The sequence below is a fragment of the Bufo bufo genome, chromosome 8, assembly GCF_905171765.1.
Source record: "Bufo bufo chromosome 8, aBufBuf1.1, whole genome shotgun sequence".
Classification (NCBI taxonomy): domain Eukaryota; kingdom Metazoa; phylum Chordata; class Amphibia; order Anura; family Bufonidae; genus Bufo; species Bufo bufo.
Genome location: NC_053396.1, coordinates 45,716,403 through 45,739,240, shown reverse-complemented (window position 1 = coordinate 45,739,240; position 22,838 = coordinate 45,716,403). Strand labels below are relative to the sequence as shown.

At 41.6% G+C, this 22,838-nt stretch overlaps 1 protein-coding gene across 1 annotated transcript in view; it reads left to right on the top strand.

Moving 5' to 3' along the window:
- Window positions 1-22,838, top strand: part of ASTN2 (astrotactin 2) — a 945,680-nt gene that overhangs the window by 543,782 nt on the left and 379,060 nt on the right. Inside the window, exon 9 of the mRNA XM_040442406.1 lies at window positions 10,839-10,976. Within this exon, the coding sequence (XP_040298340.1) occupies window positions 10,839-10,976 (138 nt within the window). The remainder of the gene's footprint in view (window positions 1-10,838; window positions 10,977-22,838) is intronic.

Below are 22,838 nucleotides of genomic sequence, written 5' to 3'. Positions count from 1 at the left end.
GCATGGCAAGCATGCGTTTCCTGGTTTTTCAACTTCTCAGATGCTGTGCTCACATCTGATCATGGTCACAATATTTTTATTGTGGTTATTACAGTAGCTACATTATTATGTGTATTTACATGGCTGCCTGCCTTTATGTGATGTTGTCATAAAGTTTAGTGTTAAAAAAACAAACACAAAGGGGGCATGGCTTGGAAGCCGGAGAAGATGCCTGCTTAAATAGAGAGCTCTCTGTCTCCGCTGTTAGAACCGGGCGATTATCTACTGCTATACGGTGCCTATGGGGAAAACAACCAAAGGGGAGAAGCCCAAAGCCACCCGAAACCCCCTGACAACTTCTCATACCCGCGACACCTTTGTGGTGTGCTCCGCTCCACTGGATACAGCTGGGCCTAGGTCCTTTCACCTCTTAGCCACGTGTCACAGCTGCTGTGCGCTCCAAGTGCTCTTGTGTCTGCTGCCAATACTTTGAACAGGAAACATATGGATATCTCTGTCCCCTCTGGCTGCTGCCTTCACCCCACACCCTCCTAACCGTAGAGGCCCCCAGACAACGATCAAGTCAGTGGCGTATTCCACACATCCATGCAGAAATACCAGCCTAGGCAGGCCAAAGTGACAGCTGTTCCATCAACAAGATGCTCTGAATGGAGCGACTCTCCTAATGATTCTTTAGGGGATACCCCCTCTCTTTCTAACCTGGCTGCACAAGACCACTGGGACAGGGACTCTGACTCCCCCTTTAGACGCAGAATCTCCTGCACCTGACGAACCTACGGCCCACTCTGTTTTTCAAAAAATGCTGAAAAGATTACCCACAAGGGAGGACTTTATGGGTCTCATAGCTGAAGTTAGAGATGCTTGCTAGATGAAAAGCGAGCTGACACTGTGGAATCAATCATAAGTGCTCCTTGAGACCACCCGTTATATAGAAGATTTGGATAATAAGGGACATAGAAATAATATACGGATTAGTGGACTGCCTAAAGCGGCAGATGCAGAAGATCTTAAAGGGACTGTGTCCTCTACCCAGATACAGCTTGACAGGAAGAGAAAAGAAAATTGCTGGGGCTTTCCATTTGCCTTCATGGTCTCATCACAGGGGAAAACAGTGACTTTACAATCCTACGCAGATTTAACAGCCTTCTGCTCTGCATTGTCCTTGATCCCTCTGGATATTCCAGATTGGGAAATCACCTCACCTCCACCAGCCTTGGACCCAATCTGGACACCTATACAGGGGAAACTGCTTTGTCCCTCACCTTGCAAGTCTCTAACCAACTCGGGGAGACATGGAGACCCTGACTGAACTGTTATTAGGCTCCCCATAGCCACCTCTTCTTTCCTTCAAGCCCATTAGTGGTTAGGTTTGCTTTATTTTGTGGAGATATGTCTCTCAATTTCCACATGTTCTTCTCAAGTGTTGATACGAAATGGTTCACTGCGGCTCTCCGTTACCGATCTTCCTTATCATTAATCCCCTTTAGGGCTCCCCCTTCTCTCCATATCCTAGTTTGTGGAATGGACTGAAGTGATGCTTAATGATGTTTGCTTTAATGTTGACCTACTTTGTTATACTGTTCCCTGACTACCTATTGGCTAATGCAATTAGTTTCTTGTCCTGTTCTATTGTCCTCCCCACTTTCCTTTTGTTTTTCCCTTTTATTTTTTTCGTTTCAGGTAGTGTTTTTCCTCTTTACCCCCAAGGCTGAATCATTATTTGACAAGCTACCTGTGAGGAATGTGGAATTATGATTTAATGCCAGCCATGATCTAAATCCAGCCATTTGCTGTCAGATAGCAGAGGGAGTGGCTTTAAGCATGCCACATGTGTACAAATTCACACCTCACTCAGCCAGCACGGAGGCCAACTCATCCTACAGGGGAAAAAAACTGTAGAGGGTCTCAGCCATTACCCAGACCAATCAAATCCATCAGAACTTTCTATGTTTTCTCCTTTTTATTTTACAATTGTTTGCCATTTATGTATGTCTGTTGTTAATCATTTTTTGTAACCGAGTGCTGTCCATTTTTCATACATTAAACCTAAAAGATGGATGGTTTATCTAGTAACATTAAGAACCTGTTAGTTCCATGAAGAGTGTGTGCAGTTTGAGGCTGCATGTTGTTCCATGAGGCTTACTATCGTTTGTGTGTCTGCTTGCGAGTGGAAAACTCAGGGGTGTCCTGTCGACCTTATAACGGGCAGGTGGTGGCGGTGCAGGGTGTTACAGCATGTGAGGGCGTGAGGTGAATCAGTCTGAAGGGCTTGGGCAACCTTTGTCACATGACTTGGTGGGCTGGTCTGGTCCCCGGTAAGTGACATTACCTTATACGGAATGCCTTCATTGCTCTGTAATATTTACGCCCCAAACTCTGTATGTTTTCTGTAGGATCAAGTACCCGACAGATCTTTCTCTCTTTATTCCACTGTCCACGGCACACATATGCGCAGTAACAATTTTTTTGGTAGTATCCCTGCCCTCTTTCTCTTAGTAGACACATCCATGGGTCCTATTACCAAGCCCCCCATTACCACACTTTTTAAGTCTCCTGTGGGTCAAACTCAGGTATGCCATTGGCGATTGAATAAGTCCCTTCTTAAATGCCCTTTTTTCAAGTGGAGTTACAGACTCATCTTTCAGAATTTTGGTACTTCCGACTCTGCTTTCCAGGAGGTTAATTTAAAAGCCCAGCTCAAAGACCTGAAATTTTTTCCCCAGAGTATCCTTAGTTGTATACTTATTGTGCGTAATAAATTAATAGAGCTGGCCATAAGTAAAGTAGATAAAATGCTTTTATATACGAGAAGAACGTACTACGAACAAGGTAACAAGACTCACTTCTTGCTAGGCAACTTAAAGATCATGCAGATCAAAGTAACCCTTACACACTGTGCTCCCCTTCTGGTACGCTAACCTATGATCCTAACAAGATATCAGATTTTTTTTTTTTTTACTATTTTGCCAAATTGTACTGCTTACCTGACAGCATGCCCAAAGATCCCCTAACTTACACTAGATTATTTTTGATGTTCCTTAAAGATGCTAAACTTCCATCTCTCCCACCCACTGCCCTTGGCTCTTTGAATTCTCCTATAACACATGAGGAAATAGAGGGTTAATTAAAGAACTGCCGTCTAGCAAAGCACCTGGCCCTGATGGCTTTACTTATATATATTATAAAACTTTCAAATCCACCATGATCCCAAACATGTCTTCTCTTTTTAACTCATTCTTGCAAGGTACCCCCATTCCAGACACGATTCTACTCTCCTTCATCACTTTAGTTCCTAAGCCTAACAAAGACCCATTAGACTGCTCTAACTACAGACCAATTGCTCTTCATAATTCAGACCTTAAAGTGTTTACTAAGCTTCTGGCTAATAGACTGTCTTGGTGGCTACCCCAACTTATACAGAAAGACCAGGGGATTTTATACCGTTCCGACAAGGCAGAGCTAATACTAGGCGAGTTCTGGACTTTGTAGAGATTTCCAATAAGAATCATACCCCAACCTTACTGTTAAATTTAGATGCTGAAAAGGCATTCAACCGCCTGAACTGATCATTTATGTTCTCCACTCTCACTACCTTGGGATTGACAGGTCCCTTTTTTATGGCCATCCAGGCATTATACTCCGCTACAGCATTCATTAAACTATCTCATACCCACTTTAACTCTATCTACATATTCACAATGGTACCCATCAGGAATGCCCCCTCTCCCCTCTTCTTTTTGTAATATGCATAGAGCCTCTGGCGGCCGCGATTAGGGCTAATCCTGATATTACAGGCAGGTTAGTTAGGTATTGGGAATTTAAATGATCCATTTTCGCTGATAACATCTTACTTACTCTTTACAGTCCCCATACTACTCTTCCCAATCTATTTGCACTATTACTAGTTGTTTATCAGGTTATAAAATGAATGCCACCAAAATGCCACTCACTTAATATATCTCCTACTCTCCAATCAATTCTTCAAGTGAACTATACATTTTTTGGTGTACTACTTCCATTAACTACTTGGGAGTACATTTGACGGCCTCGTATAATACATTATATGCTCAAAATATTCCTCATTTGTTCAGAGAAATTCGTAGACTAACGAATTGGGCTGCACTGCCGCTTTCTATGTTTGCCTGTATAGTCTCCATTAAAAGGACTCTTCTACCTAAAGTATTATACCTGTTCAAGATGTTACCTGTCCCAGTCCCATTGAAGGACCTCGGAGCCTTGCAGACTTCATTTTTCCATTTTATTTGTGGTTGGTAATGCCACAGAATACCTAATAGTATCCTAATATAACCTAAGCTTAAGGGAGCCCTGGTGTGTACTGGGTATAACATTGTACTACTGGGTCACATATTTGTGGAGGATCCCTGCCTGATCTACTTTATGTGTGTATTCCAAATCTTGGTTGGCTCCTATACACACTATTTCCTTCTTTGGTCAAAAGACAAACCCCATCAGAACCTCCTATTGTTGGGTCCAATGTCTTTTTACATGTGATCTTTGGGGTGTAGGTGCTTAGAAATTCCCCCATTCTTCTCAGTATTCCTCCATGAGATCTTTTTTTGTTTACCCCCCAATTCCCGGATAGCCTTACTCCCAGCTTTTCTAACCCATGGTTTAACAATCAACTGGTTAGGTTTGCAGATACTGTTGATCATAGAACGTTGGCTATTCTTCCCTTTGACTCTCTTAGAACCACTTTTGACTTGCCGGCTAATGCTCATTACCCATATTTACATATTCAAAATTATTTCCAATCCCTTTTTGGAGCGAATAAAGTCTCTCTCCCTACAGACTTTGAAAAGCTATGTAAACTGAGTACCTCTAGCAAGGTGTTACTCTAAGACATCTACAGGTGAAACTCGAAAAATTTGAATATCGTGCAAAGTTCATTTATTTCAGTAATGCAACTTAAAAGGTGAAACTAATATATGAGAGAGACTCATTACATGCAAAGCGAGATATTTCAAGCCTTTATTTGTTATAATTTGGATGATTATGGCTTACAGTTTATGAAAACCTCAAAGTCCCAATCTCATGTACCCTCAGGGGGTATGGATTAATTAGCTGACTAGAGTGTGACACTTTGAGCCTAGAATATTGAACCTTTTCACAATATTCTAATTTTAAGTTGCATTAATGCAACTCCTTTTAAGTTGCATTACTGAAATAAATGAACTTTTGCACAATATTCAAATTTTTGGAGTTGCACCCATATTCCATTTTATCCTCTTCTCATCCTTCTATCCCACACAGACAAGCATATATGACTAAGGCCTTGTTCACATCACCGTTTCTCCTTTCCGTTCTCCGGATCCATTGAGGAGCAGGAGAACGGAAAGGACGGATTCTGCAGATAACTGAGACCTAACTGAGCGTAACGGAGCCTAAAGACCCCATAGACTATAATGGGGTCCGTTTGGTGTCTGCTCAGAACATGATTTTTGAGCGGAGACGGGTTTTTTAGGGATATACACAGTGGGCTCTGGCATGTCATTTGACGCTAAGATTTCTGCATGTTAGCAACTCTGCCTCATTTATAGTCACGTTGGATACTGTCACGACTTCAGGCAATATTACGTCTGTCACGTCTACAGACATTTTATACTTCTGTCACGTCTACAGACATGTTTAAGTCCTGTCACGTCTACAGGCAATCATACGTCTGGCATTTCTGCAAACATATCGAAGTCCTGTCTCGACTACAGGCAGTGACACGTGTATCTTATCTTCAGACACGGTTAAGTCCGGTCATGGCTACTTGTAGTAATATGTCGATCACGTGTACAGACTTGGTGGAGTCCTAGCAGCTACAAGCAGCTACAAGCAGTAATTGTTACGTCTGTCACGGCTACAACCTCAGGTATCACAACCAGAGGCAGTATTTATGTGTTTGTCACGTTAATCACATGTATGTCCTGTTACGTTTCTGGTAGCACGCGGTCACAGGGATCTCTGGGTTAATCACATTCTGGGTCATTGTTGGTAATTCTTCACGTACAAGGGCAGTTCGAGTGGCCTCCGCACATTCTCACTCACAGGAGGCGTTCTCGGTGTGTGGGTGGTAGCTGCACGAGCAAGTATGTTATGTCTATGGTGTTAATCATGTCATACCTCGTCGTCTCACGGGAGTGTCATGTCGCATTCAGGAGGAGACGTAAGGCCGTCTTTAAGATCTTGGGCGGTGCCCAAGTTGACAGCAGAACTTACCCGAAGAAGAATTCCATTCCCAGCCTCTGCTAGGAAGGCGGAACTGTTTCACTTGCTCTCATCAGAGGGGGAGGGTTTGTGTCAGGTGGGGGTACCCACGGATACCATTCAGACCTCTCTCACCCAACTGCATGCAGCCATTAATTCCATGGCAACGTCAATGTCGAACTTCCAGGCCGGGCTGGATTCAGTTGAAGCAGGCGCTACAGCATCTCGTCTGGTTGGTCGGAGTCTAGCAGGATCACCCATCCCTCAGGCTAGTGTTTCTGGTGGGTCAGGTCTGACTCCTTCAATCGCTCCATCTCATTTTATCCCTGCCAACATACGGCAGGACATAATTGAAAGATGTAAATCTCGCTTCCCTGCTGATAGTGGCCCATGAGGCACCTGATAATAGAACCATAGTTTGCTGTGAATTGTCGGTAATTTTGAAATCTACAGACCTGAGGTTAAATAGGAAGCTTAGTATAGCTGAATTTGTTTTAGCCTTCAGTGTATACAGAGATGTCATCTGCACCATTAACCCGCATCGCAGGGAAGAACTAGATTTGTACCTGTATACGGTGGTGGACCTGGCCTTTAAATATGGTAGGCCCGCCTTCTATGACTATCATCGTTCCTTCTCTGCGAAGGCAGCAGCAGCGCTGGTTACGTTTCAGCATACGGTAGATTGGTCACAGAATTATTTTGTAGACATTTCGCGGGCATTAAAGCTCCTGCATGCGCCAGGTGTAACTCGTATTCCCACACGGCAGATTGCTGTTCATTTACTAGTCATCCCGCCCAGGTGCCAGCTGGTAATACCCCAGGCCCATCAGTCAGCAAAGCGGTTCAGGGGTTCAACAAATTGGGACGGCCTATCAAGTATTTGGGGAAATCCCAAATTTGCAATAACTTTAACTATTCTGCATGTCATTATAGTCAATGCCGCCTATTGCATTTTTGCGCTATTTGTTTCAGAGCACATCCCCGCGTGGCTTGTACGCTAAAAAATCAGGACGCAGCATGACTAAGCGTGGTGAATGTTGATTTGTTTAGTTTATTGCTGAAAACTCATCTGGACTCCCAGTTCAACCTGAACTGTGGCAATGGCATGGTCTGAAATGGTTAGGTCAATATTACTTTGCGAACAAACTGACGTTCGGTTCCAAGTCTAGCCCTTGGATTTTCAATCAATTCGCCTGGGAATTACATTGGATTTTACAAGATTTATTTCGTGTTAATCATGTTATTCATTACATGGATGATTTTTTGTTGATCGAGCCCCCTACGCAAGCACCTCAAGATCTGCAGGTATTACAGTCAGTATTTGCAGACCTTAGAGTTCCGATAGCTCCACATAAGGTGGAGGGTCCCAGTGCCTCAATCACGTTCCTGGCAATATGTCTGGACACAGTTAAGATGGAAGCTAGTCTTCCTCAAGATAGGTTACTGAGGGTCAAAGAAGTGGTGCACAGGCTAGCTCAAGTCAAAGTTACCACCAGAACAGACCTCCAGTTCCTTCCTGGCATGCTCAACTTCACCATACGTATTATACACCAAGGCAGGTCATTTATCTCCAGACTTTTGAATTTGCTCCCTCACACTCTAGGTCAGGAAAGTCCAGTGCATCTAGACCAAGAAGCTGTGGCCGATCTGGTTATGTGGGATAATTTCTTGGCTCATTGGAATGGCGTTTCATTATTTATTCTGGCAGTATCTAATGATTCCCCGGTGGTCCATATGGATGCATCATCCACCGTGGGTTTTGTAGCTATCTATGGCACCCACTGGTTTGCTGATCTGTGGCCACCGGAGATTATTCATTTCACAGGTTTTTTCCAGGTGTTCCCCCTTGTTTGGGATCTACCCCTTAGTGGGCGCGGCCCGCGTTTGGGGTTCACTGTGGAAAGATCAGACGGTTCTTTTTCTCACGAATAACGAGGCATTAGTAGCAATTCTAAAAAAAAATAGATCAGACTCCAGGCAGATTATGTCTTTTGTCAGGAGGCTGGTCTGGCTGTCCCTACGACACAATTTTCACATTAGGTGTGAACATATTAGGGGGCATAATAACGTGGCTGCGGATGCATTGTCTAGGCGTAACTTGTCACTCTTTTTCCAGGTTTGCCCACAGGCAGACCGGATACTGTCGTTTGCCCCCCGACTTGACCAGTTAGTGATGGATTAGCAACTCACCTCACTACCGCCAGGTTTCTCATGTCTAAAGCCCTGTCCAGTAATACTCGGAAGACTTACCAGATGGCCTGGGGGTTATTCAACAACTTCAAAAAGTCTTATTTACCAGCAGGGGTGGATAACATAACTTAACTATTGGCTTTTGCCGCATTTTGACACTCTCACCGTAAGTTGGCATACAGCATGATTAAGTTGTACCTAGCTGGTATACAACATCATTTATATATGCTGCACCCTGATCGACCCTCCTTGTTCTCAGCACATCCGATAAGGATGCTATTGAAGGTTATACAGAAGGGGGCCTTTGTGGTTCGTCCTTCCCTTCAGCCGTTTACAGGAGCTATGTTCAGGTTACTGTCCGAAAAACTACAGAGGAACCCATTTGGCAAATATGTTAGCTTATTGATCAAGACTGATATGTACCTAGCCTTTTACAGTTTTCTGAGACCAGGCGAATTTACTTGTGCCGCTAATTGTAGGTACTATTTAAGGAAGAATCAGTTGACATGGGATGGTACCTGTTACACTCTTACCTTAGCCTCTTCAAAGACGGCCCTAGTGGGACAAAAAGTGGGAGTTAGGTATTTTCCCACTAATAACAGGTGGTGTCCAGTGAAGGCCTTATGGGAATGGTTGCTTTTGCTTGGGGTTGCCCCTGGCGATTCTCCCCTGTTATCGCTCGGGGCGGCGCCTTTGAGTAGCCAGAATTTTATGAGATTCATTCGGATATTACTGAGCAATGTAGGGGTTGTTCCCAGCACGTTAACAGGGCACTCTTTCCGCATTGGAGCAGCCTCTGCGGCATCCAAACATAATGTTCCGGTGCATATTATTAAATAGTTAGGCAGATGGAAGTCAGCATGCTATACACGATACATACCTGATCCACAATGGGAAATGTCGAAAGCTTTCAGAAATCTGGTGTAAACAATATCATTAAATATAATCACTTGAATCTGTCTTGTTGTATTTTGGCATCTTCAGCCTACCCTCCGTTCAGCAGTTCCGGCATAACTCTACTGCTTATATAGTGGAGGGAGGTAGGTAGGTGCATGACTCATAGCCGATCCGAGCACAAGTTTTAGGCAAGAGTATCTTGCCGCATTTGTGTGAGGGGAGGCGGGGCTAGCGCTATTTAAACTCGCTGCAGCACTCGCATGTTGCCGACAGCTCGTTTTGCCCCCCCTCCCTAAACCCTCTTTATTTTAAGACCTTAATGGGGTGGGCCTCTTCAGCCTACCCTCCGTTCAGCAGTTCCGGCATAACTCTACTGCTTTCCTAGTGGAGGGAGGTAGGTAGGTGCATGACTCATAGCCGATCCGAGCACAACTATATTTATTTAATGTGACACAACTGGCACTCCCGAGACACCAATTCAAATTAATACTACACATACTTACATACTAGATGTCTAAGTTTTGGAAGCAATCTGTAGCCCCCTCTAGTACAGATCTGATTTCCAGGATAAAAGATGTATGATCCATGGAATACCTGCCAGTGCTCATACACAATACTGTACCACGCTTTGACATTGAAATGCTATCCAGATGAAACCTCCTCCTCTCCCTGTGTATCTGTCATGTCCAGGTCTATATACCCAGATACATATTCTCTGGTTTATAAGTGAGTAAAATACATAAAATCTATGTCATGGTATCTTATTAGTAATAAGTAAGAGCAACAGGACTTGTATTTGCTATTGAAGACATTATGCTAGCCATCCAAATGGTATTAAACACTGATGACCCATGCTTCAGTCAGCATAATCTGTTTATTATAATCAACACTATCTCTAATACCTTCATTTATGCAAACTGAAATCAACAGCTTATCTCCTTGAGGTCCTTGATCTCGTGTTGATGCTGATAAACTGATTATGGTGACTGAAGCATGAGTTATCAGTTTTTAAAGCTGGAGATTTCTTGTGCAAGTGAGTCTAATTGAGAAAGCCAACCTTTTGACTAGTGAAACACCTTCAAGAGAAAATACAAGTCCAGTTGCTCTATTACTACTGATTTACTTTCAGGTGATATTCTTATCATTAGATTTTAGAGAGTTTTTAATGCATATTTTTTAAATGGAGTTTGCAGGAAGACACTGGCAGAAGAAAGGGTTAGTATGTGACCCCCTTGCAGTCCAACATCTGGCCAAGAGGTGACTGGTTTTCTAACAAATCCTATAGTGTTGTGCCAATTTTCTTTGAGGTATAGCACAAGAAATTCATTGACACAAGTCCTCATATAAAATCTACATATTGTTCATGGAGTTGATAGTGAGCCCTCTTGTCTATAGGACCTCATATAGTGCACTGGCTTCATATATGTGTGGGATTGATTGGGGTGATCAGAGCTCAAAGACCTCAACTGGTGTTATCTACTGACATATCTCTTAAAAAGTTTGAAACATATCTTTAACAGTGCTTCTGTTTCTGGCAGGTCCACATACAGCTTGGGGCAAGGAGTATGGCTACCAGTTAGCAAAAGTTTTGTTGTGCCCCCTATGGAACTGTCAATCAGTCCGTTGGCCAGCTGCAAAACTGATGTACTGGTGACTGAAGATCCTTCTGATGTCCGGTAAGAACTTATCATGCAGTGTACCGTACAAGCATACACAGTTCTGACCATAAAAATGAGTGTGCTAAAACAATGTGTAGTATGTATTGTAAACCGCACAAATGGATTAGATATACATAAAAAACTGTACTATGAAAATATGGTCATTCTGGGAATACCCCTGTAAATATTATTTCTATTTAAAAAAAAATCAACACATAACGAAAGCCCATAATTTGCAACCCGTATATTGACCCTTTAAAAAGCTGACGTCAAAACATGGTCTGAGGTATTGGTTCTATGTACTGGGTTTACTACATTAGTCACAACTGGGTTGGTATTATGTGGTCTCTTTCATGTGATTTTGATGTATTATGTCATACTGGTAATTTTTGATTCTTATTCATCCTTGCTTTTTTCTGGTGTTACATATTTTTGTGTTAGAACAGTATCATAGTAGTGTTACTTTTATTGGCTGACCCAAAAATATGTACAGTATATATTTGCAAGCTTTTGGAGCAGAAGCCTTTATTCATTTGTAAACTAGCCTAATGAAGGGGCTTCGGTTCTTGAAAAACGTTCATACAGTAAATACATTTTCTGGTTAGTCAGTAAAGGTATCATTCCTATAATACTTCTCTCCTTTTTACCATAAAAATATTAAGCATCACAGGCTATTCTTGATAACCTGGTACCATGTAATTTTTACTGTTCCTCCATGCTTTTTGCATCCAATATGTTTACACCATAATGATCTTTATCACGTTGTGTCCATTTTGGAATACTTTTTTGCAGTATTTTTTTGTGAAACCCTGACCATTACCCTGCAGGGAAATGCCAGCGTCAGGGAGGGGGGCAAACAGGGCAATTTTCCAGGGCCCCATTCCCAAGGGGGCCCCCAGGAGATCTGAGGCACTGAATAACTGTGGGAGCACCAAATGAAACCTATGGTAGAGCGATGCAGAGCGTTTTCAGTCTCTTTCATGAATATAGAACAGTACATTGCAGGGTCTTTAGCAGGGGAAGTATCCCGTGTGTCTGCCTGAACTCAGTTTTAGGTGTGGGGACATCCTCCTGCATGAAAGGGGCACCACTTGGCTGGCCCTGCTGTGTAGGTTGTTGAGATGATTTTCCTCTGCTCCTCTAATGGGACATAAGTTCTGTCCACACACAAAGGAGGCAGGAAGATTTACAGCCCCACAAGACCAAGGACAGTCAGGAAACTAGAACATGTGCATCAGTTTGATCTGAAGTTGTGCACAGATGTTAGCCTGTATAGACCCCAAAAAGGTATCAATAAGAACTACAGATTGTCCCACAAAATGAGCCTTTACACAGCTCCGTAGACATAAATATATTTTAAGCATTTTAAGTATTAAAACACAAGAAAAACAATATAAATGTGGTATTGCTGTAGTCGTACTGACCCACAGAATGAAAGTACTGTAACATGTTAATTTAACCGCAAAGAAAACTCCTTAAAAACGAAACCTGTAAAAAATGGCAGAATTGTGGGTGTTTTTTCCTATTCCACCCTATTTAGATTTTTTTTTTCCAGCTTCCCACTACATAGTATGCAATATTAAATGTACCATTAGAAGGTACAATTTGTCCTGCAAAAAAAAGGCCTTATACAGCTATACGAATAAGTTAAGACAAGGCAAGTAAAGATGCAAGGCAAAAAAATACAAAAAAGAAAGTCACTGCATCAGGAAGGGGTTAAAACAATTCAAACCTAAATGTGCTTTTCATCACATTTTATAAATGGGCACATGTTCATATCTGTCTGCATTGATGAGAAAAATGAAGTTTTAATATATGCAAATGAACCTCTTGGAGCAACTGGGGCGTTGCTGTTACACCTAGAGGTTCTGCTCTCTCTGCAACTGCCGCGACCTCTGCACTTTCACTGACCGATCGGGCCAGGCATTATAATGTTTTCACTGCCTGGCCCTGTCAATCAATTTGGAGGGGGTGCGGAAGTTGCAGAGAGAGCAGAGCCTCTAAATGAAACGGCAACGCCCCAGTTGCTCCTAAAGGCTCATTTGCATGTATTAAAACATTTTTCTCAGCAATGTGGGCACATATGAACATGGGACCAACACAGATGCCTTCAGCTGCCAAGCAGTTTCATAGGTACAAATCTGCTGACAGATGCTCTTTAACCTCTTCAGGACACAGGGCGTACCCGTACGCCCTGATGTCCTGGTACTTAAGGACACAGGGCGTACCGGTACGTCCTGAGAATTTCCGATCACCGCCGCGCCGCCTGCGGTGATCGGAACCAAATGCCTGCCGAAATAATTCGGCAGGCACTCTGTACCAATGCCCAGGGGGGTCTTGTGACCCCCCGATATCGGTGATCGCCAAAAACCGCAGGTCAATTCAGACCTGCGGTTTTCTGCGTTTCTGGGTTATTCGGGTCTTTGATGACCCGATAACCCAGAAAGGATGGTGATCGGTGGTGTGATTATACACCACCAATCACCGTCCTGCGATCCTGTGAGGTGGCGATCACGTCACCTCTCAGGATCGCCTGCGATTGGTCCCCATGCGGCATGTGGGCGGAGTGCGGCAAGTTTGAATCTCCGCCGCTGCTCTCCTCCCTCATTCCGGTCCATGGAGTGGGGAGAGCAGCAGGAGATCACGCTGCCCACCATCTTGTGAGTTTTTGGTGCCATCAGGCACCTTAGGAGGCAGGGACAGGCAGGTAGTGGGAGGTGTAGGCACTACCTTGAGGGGTGTAGTTTCTTAGATGGGGTCACTTTTATGGAGTTTCTACTCTAGGGGTGCATCAGGGGGCTTCAAATGGGACATGGTGTAAATAAACCAGTCCAGCAAAATATGCCTTCCTAAAACCATATGGCGCACCTTTCCCTCTACGCCCTACTGTGTGGCCATACAGTAGTGTACGACCACATATGGGATGTTTCTGTAAATGGCAGAGTCAGGGAAATAAAGATACAGTCTTGTTTGACTGTTAACACTTGATTTGTTAGTGGAAAAAATGGGTTAAAATGGAAAAATTGCCCAAAAAATTTAATTCTCAAATTTCATCCCCATTTGCCAATAACTCTTGTGCAACACCTAAAGGGTTAACAAAGTTTGTAAAATCAGTTTTGAATACCCCGAGGGGTGTAGTTTCTTAGATGGGGTCACTTTTATGGAGTTTCTACTCTAAGGGTGCATCAGAGGGGCTTCAAATGGGACATGGTGTAAATAAACCAGTCCAGCAAAATATGCCTTCCAAAAACCATATGGCGCACCTTTCCCTGTACGCCCTACTGTGTGCCCGTACAGTAGTGTACGTCCACATATGGGGTGCTTCTGTAAACGGCAGAGTCAGGGCAATAAAGATGCAGGCTTGTTTGACTGTTAACCCTTGATTTGTTAGTGGAAAAAAATGGGTTAAAATAGAAAAATTGGCAAAAAAATGAAATTCTCAAATTTCATCCCCATTTGCCAATAATTCTTGTGGAGCACCTAAAGGGTTAACATAGTTTGTGAGATCAGTTTTGAATACAGTTTCTAACATGGGGTCATATTTGGGTGGTTTCTATTATGTAAGCCTCACAAAGTGACTTCAAACCTGAACTGGTCCCTAAAAAAATGGGTTTTTGAAAATTTCCAAGATTTGCTTCTAAACTTCTAAGCCTTGTAACGTCCCCAAAAAATAAAATAGCATTCCCTAAATGATCCAAACATGAAGTAGACATATGGGGTATGTAAATTAATAACTTTTTTTGGAGTTATTACTATGTATTGTAGAAGTAGAGAAATTGAAATTTAGAAATTTGCAAATTTTTCCAAATTTTTGGTAAATTTGGTATGTTTTTATAAATAAAAATTAATTATTTTTTACTCCATTTTACCAGTGTCATGAAGTACAATATGTGACGAAAAAACAATCTCAGAATGGCCTGGATAAGTCAAAGCGTTTTAAAGTTATCACCACATAAAGCTCACCATATGTCAACTGCGCCATATGCGCCATATGTCAACTGGTCAGATTTGCAAAAAGTGTCCTGGTCCTTAAGGTGAAATAAGGCTGTGTTCTGAAGGGGTTAAGTCCCTTTTGCAGATTAATGGCTCATGCACATGTTGCCTGTTTTGCGGTCCACAAACTGCGGATCCGCAAAACATGGCTACCGGCAATGTGCATTCCGCATTTTGCGGAACGGATTGTATGGCCCATAACAGAATTGTCCTATCCTTGTTTGTAATACGGACAATAATAGGACATGTTCTACTTTTTTGCGGAACAACTATGTGAACATACAGAAATGGAATGCACACAGAGTAAATTTCGTTTTTTATGCAGACTCATTTAAATGAATGGATCCGCATAAAGGCAAAAAAGAAAACGGTGCAGAAACTGAAAAAAATATGTTTGTGTGCATGAGCCATAAGGACAGCATTTACTATGTTGTATACATCACTTTTTGTTGCATCAAAATTTTTCTAAATTTGCCATTTTTGCCTCTTTACTCCAGTTTTCTGAAGTGGCAAGAAAAAGGGGTGTGGCGAGGGCATGGAGGGTACAGCATATAGGCCCACCACATTTATCTTTATTTACGTCAGTTTCTGGAGTGAATAAAGCCAGAAATACATGACAGTCAGAAGGCTGCAGTAGGTTTTAGACGGACCTGCGGCCAGCGGGAGGTTGTGCCTCAACATAAATTTTTGCATTCTCTGGTGGCGCAGTGGGGATCAAGACGGGCGATGAAAACATCAGTCTTGATAAATGTGCCCCAAAGTGCAGAAATACAGTGCACATATGTAGCAGTCATGAAACAAAATCAGTAAGAAATTCAATTTGTGAGACAGCAGTGGTGAGGCATATGGCTGAGAAATAGCCACAAACAAAATAGACAGAGGAGCCAAGAAAGTTATTAATTTAGATGAAGGTCAGGGTGAGATAAATAAGAAAGATGAGAAAATCAAAATGAAAATGGATCCAAGAACTACAGAAATACCAAAGAATAATAAAACAGGAAGATATAAAGGGGACAATGAAGAAGAAAAGGGCGCAGTTCACGGCTAGAAACAGGTAGCTCCGAGAGCTCATAAACATGTCTCTTATGAATATATTGAAAGCAGCAGATGTGCTGCGTGATAGATAATCCAGATCTAAATCTGAATCGAATTGTATGTAAGATTTTTGTATATCTGTATAAAATCTGTTCACACAGATGCATCTGATGAAATTGTTAATGGTAAAGAGTAGCAAAGCAGAATGCATTGTGCCATATAACATAGCACTCAATGATATCACACAGAGGGGAGTGGAAAGTTCCTAATGCAGCAGAATGCATGAATGGGTGTATTTAATGTTTCAGAATCTTTGTTCTTCTTATGGGCTAAATGCCATCTGTCCTTGTCAATCAAGTGGATGTCGGATTAAAAATGGCAGCTCTAATATAGTTAACCTATGTGATAATGCGTAATTGATGCTAAAACAGATGTCACAGGTAATATATTATGTTATATTACAAGATGTTGATACATTTTATGTCATTAGATGCAATATATATAATAAATAAGTGACAGACCTGAGTGTCTTGTAGAATTTATTATGCAATTTACAAGTAAAGTCTCTGGCTGTTTCTAGTCATATTTTGTTTCCAACCAGACATGCCAACCTAACACAAATCATATTTTTCCATTTATTCTCTAATGAAAAGCTGATTCATTGGGGGGAGATACAGCGCATTCACTTTTTTCCTATGTTGTTATATTGCGGCCTTGTGCTAAAATTAAAACAAAACCAAAAGGTTTTTCCCCCATCATTCTGCATGCAATACCTCATCATGGGAAAGGGAAAACAAAATGTTCAATATCTTTACTAATTTAGTGAAAAGGAAAAATTAGAATCTTGCATTGACAAAAGTATTCAGACCCTTTACTCAGTACTCACTGTAGTTGAAGCCTCTAGCCACAAGAGGCTCTGGATGCACATCTGGATTTGGGGATGTTCTACCATTCTTCTCACATGTGTGCGGATCTTCACAAGCCCTGTAAGGTTGAGGGGACTGTCAGTGGACAGCGCAGGTCTCTACAGAGATGTTCAATTAGGTTCAAGTCAGAGCTCTGGCTGGGCCACTCAAGGACATTCACAGAGTTGTCCTAAGCCACTACTGTGTTGTCCTGGTTGTCTGCTTAGGGTTAGGGTCTTTTTAGAAGGTAAACCTTTTTCCCAGTCTAAGATCCAATGATTCTGGTTCAGTTTTTGATTAAGAATATGTATGTACTTTTCTCTGTTAGGCTTTCCCTCAACTCTAACAAGTCTATCTGTCCAAGCCACTGAAAAACACCCTAATAGCATCACTACCATCCCTCACTGTAGGGGTCGTATAGAGCAGGTAATAAGCAGTCCCTGGTTTCCTCCAGACATAACATTTAGAACTTGAGCCAAAAAGTTCAATTTTGATTTCATCAGACCAGAGAATCTTGTTTCTCACAGTCTGAGAGTTGTTTAGGTGCTTTGCTACAAACCTTCATGTGTATTTTACTCAGGAGTGGCTTCTTTTTGGCCACTCTGCCATAAAGCTCAGATTGGTGGAATGCTGCAGTGATGGTTGACCTTCACACAGGATCTTTGGAGTTCAGCCAGAGTGATCATTGGGTTCTCGACTTCTTGACTACCTCTGTTAATGAGCCCCCCCCATAGTTTGGTGGGGTGACCAACACTAGGAAGAGTCCTGGTTGTTACAAGCATCTTACATTTAAGAATTATGGAGGCCACTGTGCTCTTGGGAACTTTAAGTGCAACAGAAATATTTTTGTACCCTTCTCCAGACCTGTGCCTTCACACAATCCTGTCTCTGAGCTCTACAGGCAGCCTCCTCATTGCTTGGTTTTTGCTCTGATATGCATTGTCAGCTGTGATACCTTATTAAGACAGGGATGTGTCTTTTCAAATCATGTCAAATCAACTGAATTTACCACAGGTGGACTTCAAAGATGGTCAACAGAAATAGGTGGACCCCCCCGGGCTAAACCTCAAGTGCCATAATAAAGGGTCTGAAAACTCGTCCAGGAGAAAGATTACTTTTTCCTTTTTAATAAATAAGTCCTTTTCTAAAATTTTGTTTTCACTTTCTCATTCAGGGGGATTGAATGCAGATTTATGGGGGAAAATTAGATTTTTTAAATATTTTAGCACAAGGCTGCAACATAACAAAATGTGAAAAAAAGTTAAAGGGTCTGAATACTTTCCGATTGCACTATATATTACTATGCTTGCACTTACATTCCATTGTAGAAGTCACCCCAATCTTTGATGCACACTCCCTCCATGTAATTTATGAAGTGGTTGCACCTAAAATAGACAAGTTGAACAGACACCTGACTGTTACTATGTAGTGAGGTCACATGCAATTCAGATGTCCACTAGTGTTGAGCGAACCTGAACTGTAAAGGTTCGAGTTCAGTGTTCGGGCATTTAATAAAGCTTTTGAAAGGCTGCAGGGCAGCCAATCAACAAGCTTTTAAGCTGTGGGCACTTAGAAGCCATCACAACCATGCCTAGTAATGGCATGGCTGTGATTGGCCGGTGCATCATGTGACCCAGCCTCTATATAAGCTGGATCACTTGTAGTACCGCCCATCAGCTCTGAGTAGTGCAGGGACAGGAAGCAGGCAGCTGAAGCGAGGGAGAGTGTTAGGAATCTATTTGTTTTGTGGGTGACCTATAATGATTTTTTTGTGGGTGCAATACACCAGCTTTGTACCCCTGACACAGAAATATAATAATAAATCTGGCTGTTAATTCTGTGGGTGACCTATAGCGATTTTTTTGTGGGTGCAATCCACCATCTTTGTACCCCTGACACAGAAATAAAATCTGGCTGTTAATTCTGTAAGTGACCTATAGTGATTTTTTGTGGGTGCAAGGAACCATTTTTGTACCCCTGACACAAAAAATATAATAGTTAATCCGTCTTTTAGTTCAATGTGTGACATATACCCATTTTTGGTGTGAGTTACACGTGTACTTTCAGTGCTTCAGACTAAAAAAATTACCTAGGAGCCATTGGCTCCTAAACTGAAAAATTTAGGAGCCAAATAAAAATTTTAATTGCCAAATTTAAATACATATATAATTATAAACGGAAAATGCAAATGTGATCGCACACTACATCCAGCACTCTGCCCTCCATGCTGGATGAGACATTGGTTTATATATTGGCCAAAGCATAGTAAGCCACTCACCGCGTCAAGGCTGTCTCATGAGTGGTCCCTAACTCTTGTTCCTACCTGTTCATGGGCCATGACAGCCACATAAAATCCAGGGAATGCAGGTCAGCATGCAAGCCAAGTACACTTTGCTTGTAACCCCGTCCGGTGCCATTACAGCTTTCATCGGATCCAGGGATGCAAGTACCAACATGCATGCTGAACCCACCATATACTTCTCCTGGAGCCAGATGGCTAATGGTAGGTTCTATACAAGCAGACTCAGTTTTATACTGACTTTAAAACCAGCCTCAAGGACAGATTAACTGGTCAGGTGTGCAATGACTCCAAGGAGATCGCCACGCCTCCAATATATACTACAAAGAAAAAAATAAGGGGTTGGGTCAGCACAACCTGCCTGTAGGTGCAGATCACTATGGCGAAATACATATACAAACGGAAAATGCAAATGTGATCGCACACTACATCCAGCACTCTGCCCTCCATGCTGGATGAGACATTGGTTTATATTTTGGCCAAAGCATAGTAAGCCACTCACCGCGTCAAGGCTGTCTCATGAGTGGTCCCTAACTCTTGTTCCTACCTGTTCATGGGCCATGACAGCCACATAAAATCCAGGGAATGCAGGTCAGCATGCAAGCCAAGTACACTTTGCTTGTAACCCCGTCCGGTGCCATTACAGCTTTCATCGGATCCAGGGATGCAAGTACCAACATGCATGCTGAACCCACCATATACTTCTCCTGGAGCCAGATGGCTAATGGTAGGTTCTATACAAGCAGACTCAGTTTGTATATGTATTTCGCCATAGTGATGTGCACCACATACAGGTTGTGCTGACCCAATTCCCCACATTTTTTCTTTGTAGTATATATTGGAGGCGTGGCGATCTCCTTGGAGTCATTGCACACCTGACCAGTTAATCTGTCCTTGAGGCTGGTTTTAAAGTCAGTATAAAACTGAGTCTGCTTGTATAGAACCTACCATTAGCCATCTGGCTCCAGGAGAAGTATATGGTGGGTTCAGCATGCATGTTGGTACTTGCATCCCTGGATCCGATGAAAGCTGTAATGGCACCGGACGGGGTTACAAGCAAAGTGTACTTGGCTTGCATGCTGACCTGCATTCCCTGGATTTTATGTGGCTGTCATGGCCCATGAACAGGTAGGAACAAGAGTTAGGGACCACTCATGAGACAGCCTTGACGCGGTGAGTGGCTTACTATGCTTTGGCCAAAATATAAACCAATGTATCATCCAGCATGGAGGGCAGAGTGCTGGATGTAGTGTGCGATCACATTTGCATTTTCCGTTTGTATATGTATTTCGCCATAGTGATCTGCACCTACAGGCAGGTTGTGCTGACCCAACCCCTTATTTTTTTCTTTGTAACATATATAATTATGATATAAAAAATTGCCTCATTCAAACGTCAGTGTTTTGGTCAGTGATTGTAAGTCAAAACCAGGATTAGAGTCTCCACAGACATAAGGTATAATTGAAAGATCTGCACCTGCTCTGTGTTTAGAACCGCACCTGGTTTTGGCTAAAAAATCACTGATGGAAATCACTGACCAAACACTGACTGTGTGAATAAGGCATTACTGTGTGCTGTGTCCCACATATCTCTTATTCTGAAAATAGTTCATCAATATTCAAAGCCCAGAGAGCCCCTTTAACTCTTTCTTTAACCACTTCCCATCTGGGCCCTTTGCCCCCTTCCTGACCAGGCCAAATTTTGCAAAACTGACATATCTCACTTTATGTGGTAATAACTTTGGAACGCCTTTATTTATCCAAGTCATTCAGAGATTGTTTTCTCGTGACACATTGTACTTCATGATAGTCATAAATTTGAGTCAAAATATTTCACCTTTATTTATGAAAAAATCCCAAATTTATCCAAAAATTAGAAAAATTCGCAATTTTCTAAATTTCAATTTCTCTGCTTTTAAAACAGAAAGTGATACCTCATAAAATATTTATTATTTAACATTCCCCATATGTCTACTTTATGTTGGCATCATTTTGGAAATGTCATTTTATTTTTTTAGGACGTTAGAAGGCTTAGAAGTTTAGAAGCAATTCTTCAAATTTTTAAGAAAATTGCCAAAACCCACTTTATAAGGACCAGTTCAGGTCTGAAGTCACTTTGTGGGGCCTACATAGTGGATACCCCCATAAATGACCCCATTGTAGAAACTACACCCCTCAAGGTATTTAAAACCGATTTTACAAACTTTGTTAACCCTTTAGGCGTTCCACAAGAATTAAAGGAAAATGGAGATCAAATTTTTAAATTTCACTTTTTTGGCAGATTTTCCATTTTAATCAATTTTTTTCTTTAACACATCGATGGTTAACAGCCAAACAAAACTCAATATTTATTACCCAGATTCTGCGGTTTACAGAAACACCCCACATGTGGTCGTAAACTGCTGTATGGGCACACGGCAGGGCGCAGAAGATAAGGAACTCCACATGGTTTTTAGATGCCATGTCCCATTTGAAGCCCCCTGATGCACCCTTACAGTAGAAACTCCCAAGAAGTGACCCCATTTTGGAAACTAGGGGATAAGGTGCCAGTTTTATTAGTACTATTTTTGGGTACATATGATTTTTTGATCATTCATTATAACACTTTATGGGGCAAGGTGACCAAAAAATTGGTTGTTTTAGCACAGTTTCTATTTATTTATTTTTACAGCGTTCACCTGAGGGGTTCAGTCAAGTGACATTTTTATAGAGCAGATTGTTACGGACGTGGCGATACCTAATATGTATACTTTTTCTCATTTATTAAAGTTTTACACAATAATAGCATTTTTGAAACCAAAAAATTATGTTTTAATGTGTCCACGTTCTGAGAGCTATAGTTTTTTTATTTTTTGAGAGATTTTCTTATGTAGGGGCTCATTTTTTGCGGGATGAGGTGACTGTTTTATTGGTACTATTTTGTGGGACATACGCGTTTTTGATCACTTGGTGTTGCACCTTTTGTGATGCAAGGTGACAAAAATTGCTTGTTTTGACACAGTTTTTTTTTTTTTTTTTTACGGTGTTCACCCGAGGGGTTAGGTCATATGATATTTTTATAGAGCTGGTTTTTACGGACGCGGCAATACCTAATATGTATACTTTTTTTTATTTGTTTCACTTTAACACAATAATAGCATTTTTGAAACCAAAAAAATGATGTTTTAGTGTCTCCATGTTCTAAGAGCTATAGTTTTTTTATTTTTTGAGAGATTTTCTTATGTAGGGGCTCATTTTTTGCGGGATGAGGTGACGGTTTTATTGGTACCATTTTGTGGGACATACGCGTTTTTGATCACTTGGTGTTGCACCTTTTGTGATGCAAGGTGACAAAAATTGCTTGTTTTGACACAGTTTTTTTTTTTTTTTTTTTTACGGTGTTCACCCGAGGGGTTAGGTCATGTGATATTTTTATAGAGCTGTTTTTTACGGACGCGGAAATACTAAATATGTCTATTTTATTTTATTTTTTCTATTTTAAATTTATTTTTTTAATCCTTACTTGGGATTTTTTTTTTTTTACATGTGAAACTTTTTTTTATTTTATTTTTTCAACCCTTTATTTTATTTTTATTTTATTTTACACTTTTCGTCCCCCATAAGGTCATACAAGACCTCTGGGGGACATTTACTTCACTTTTTATTTTTT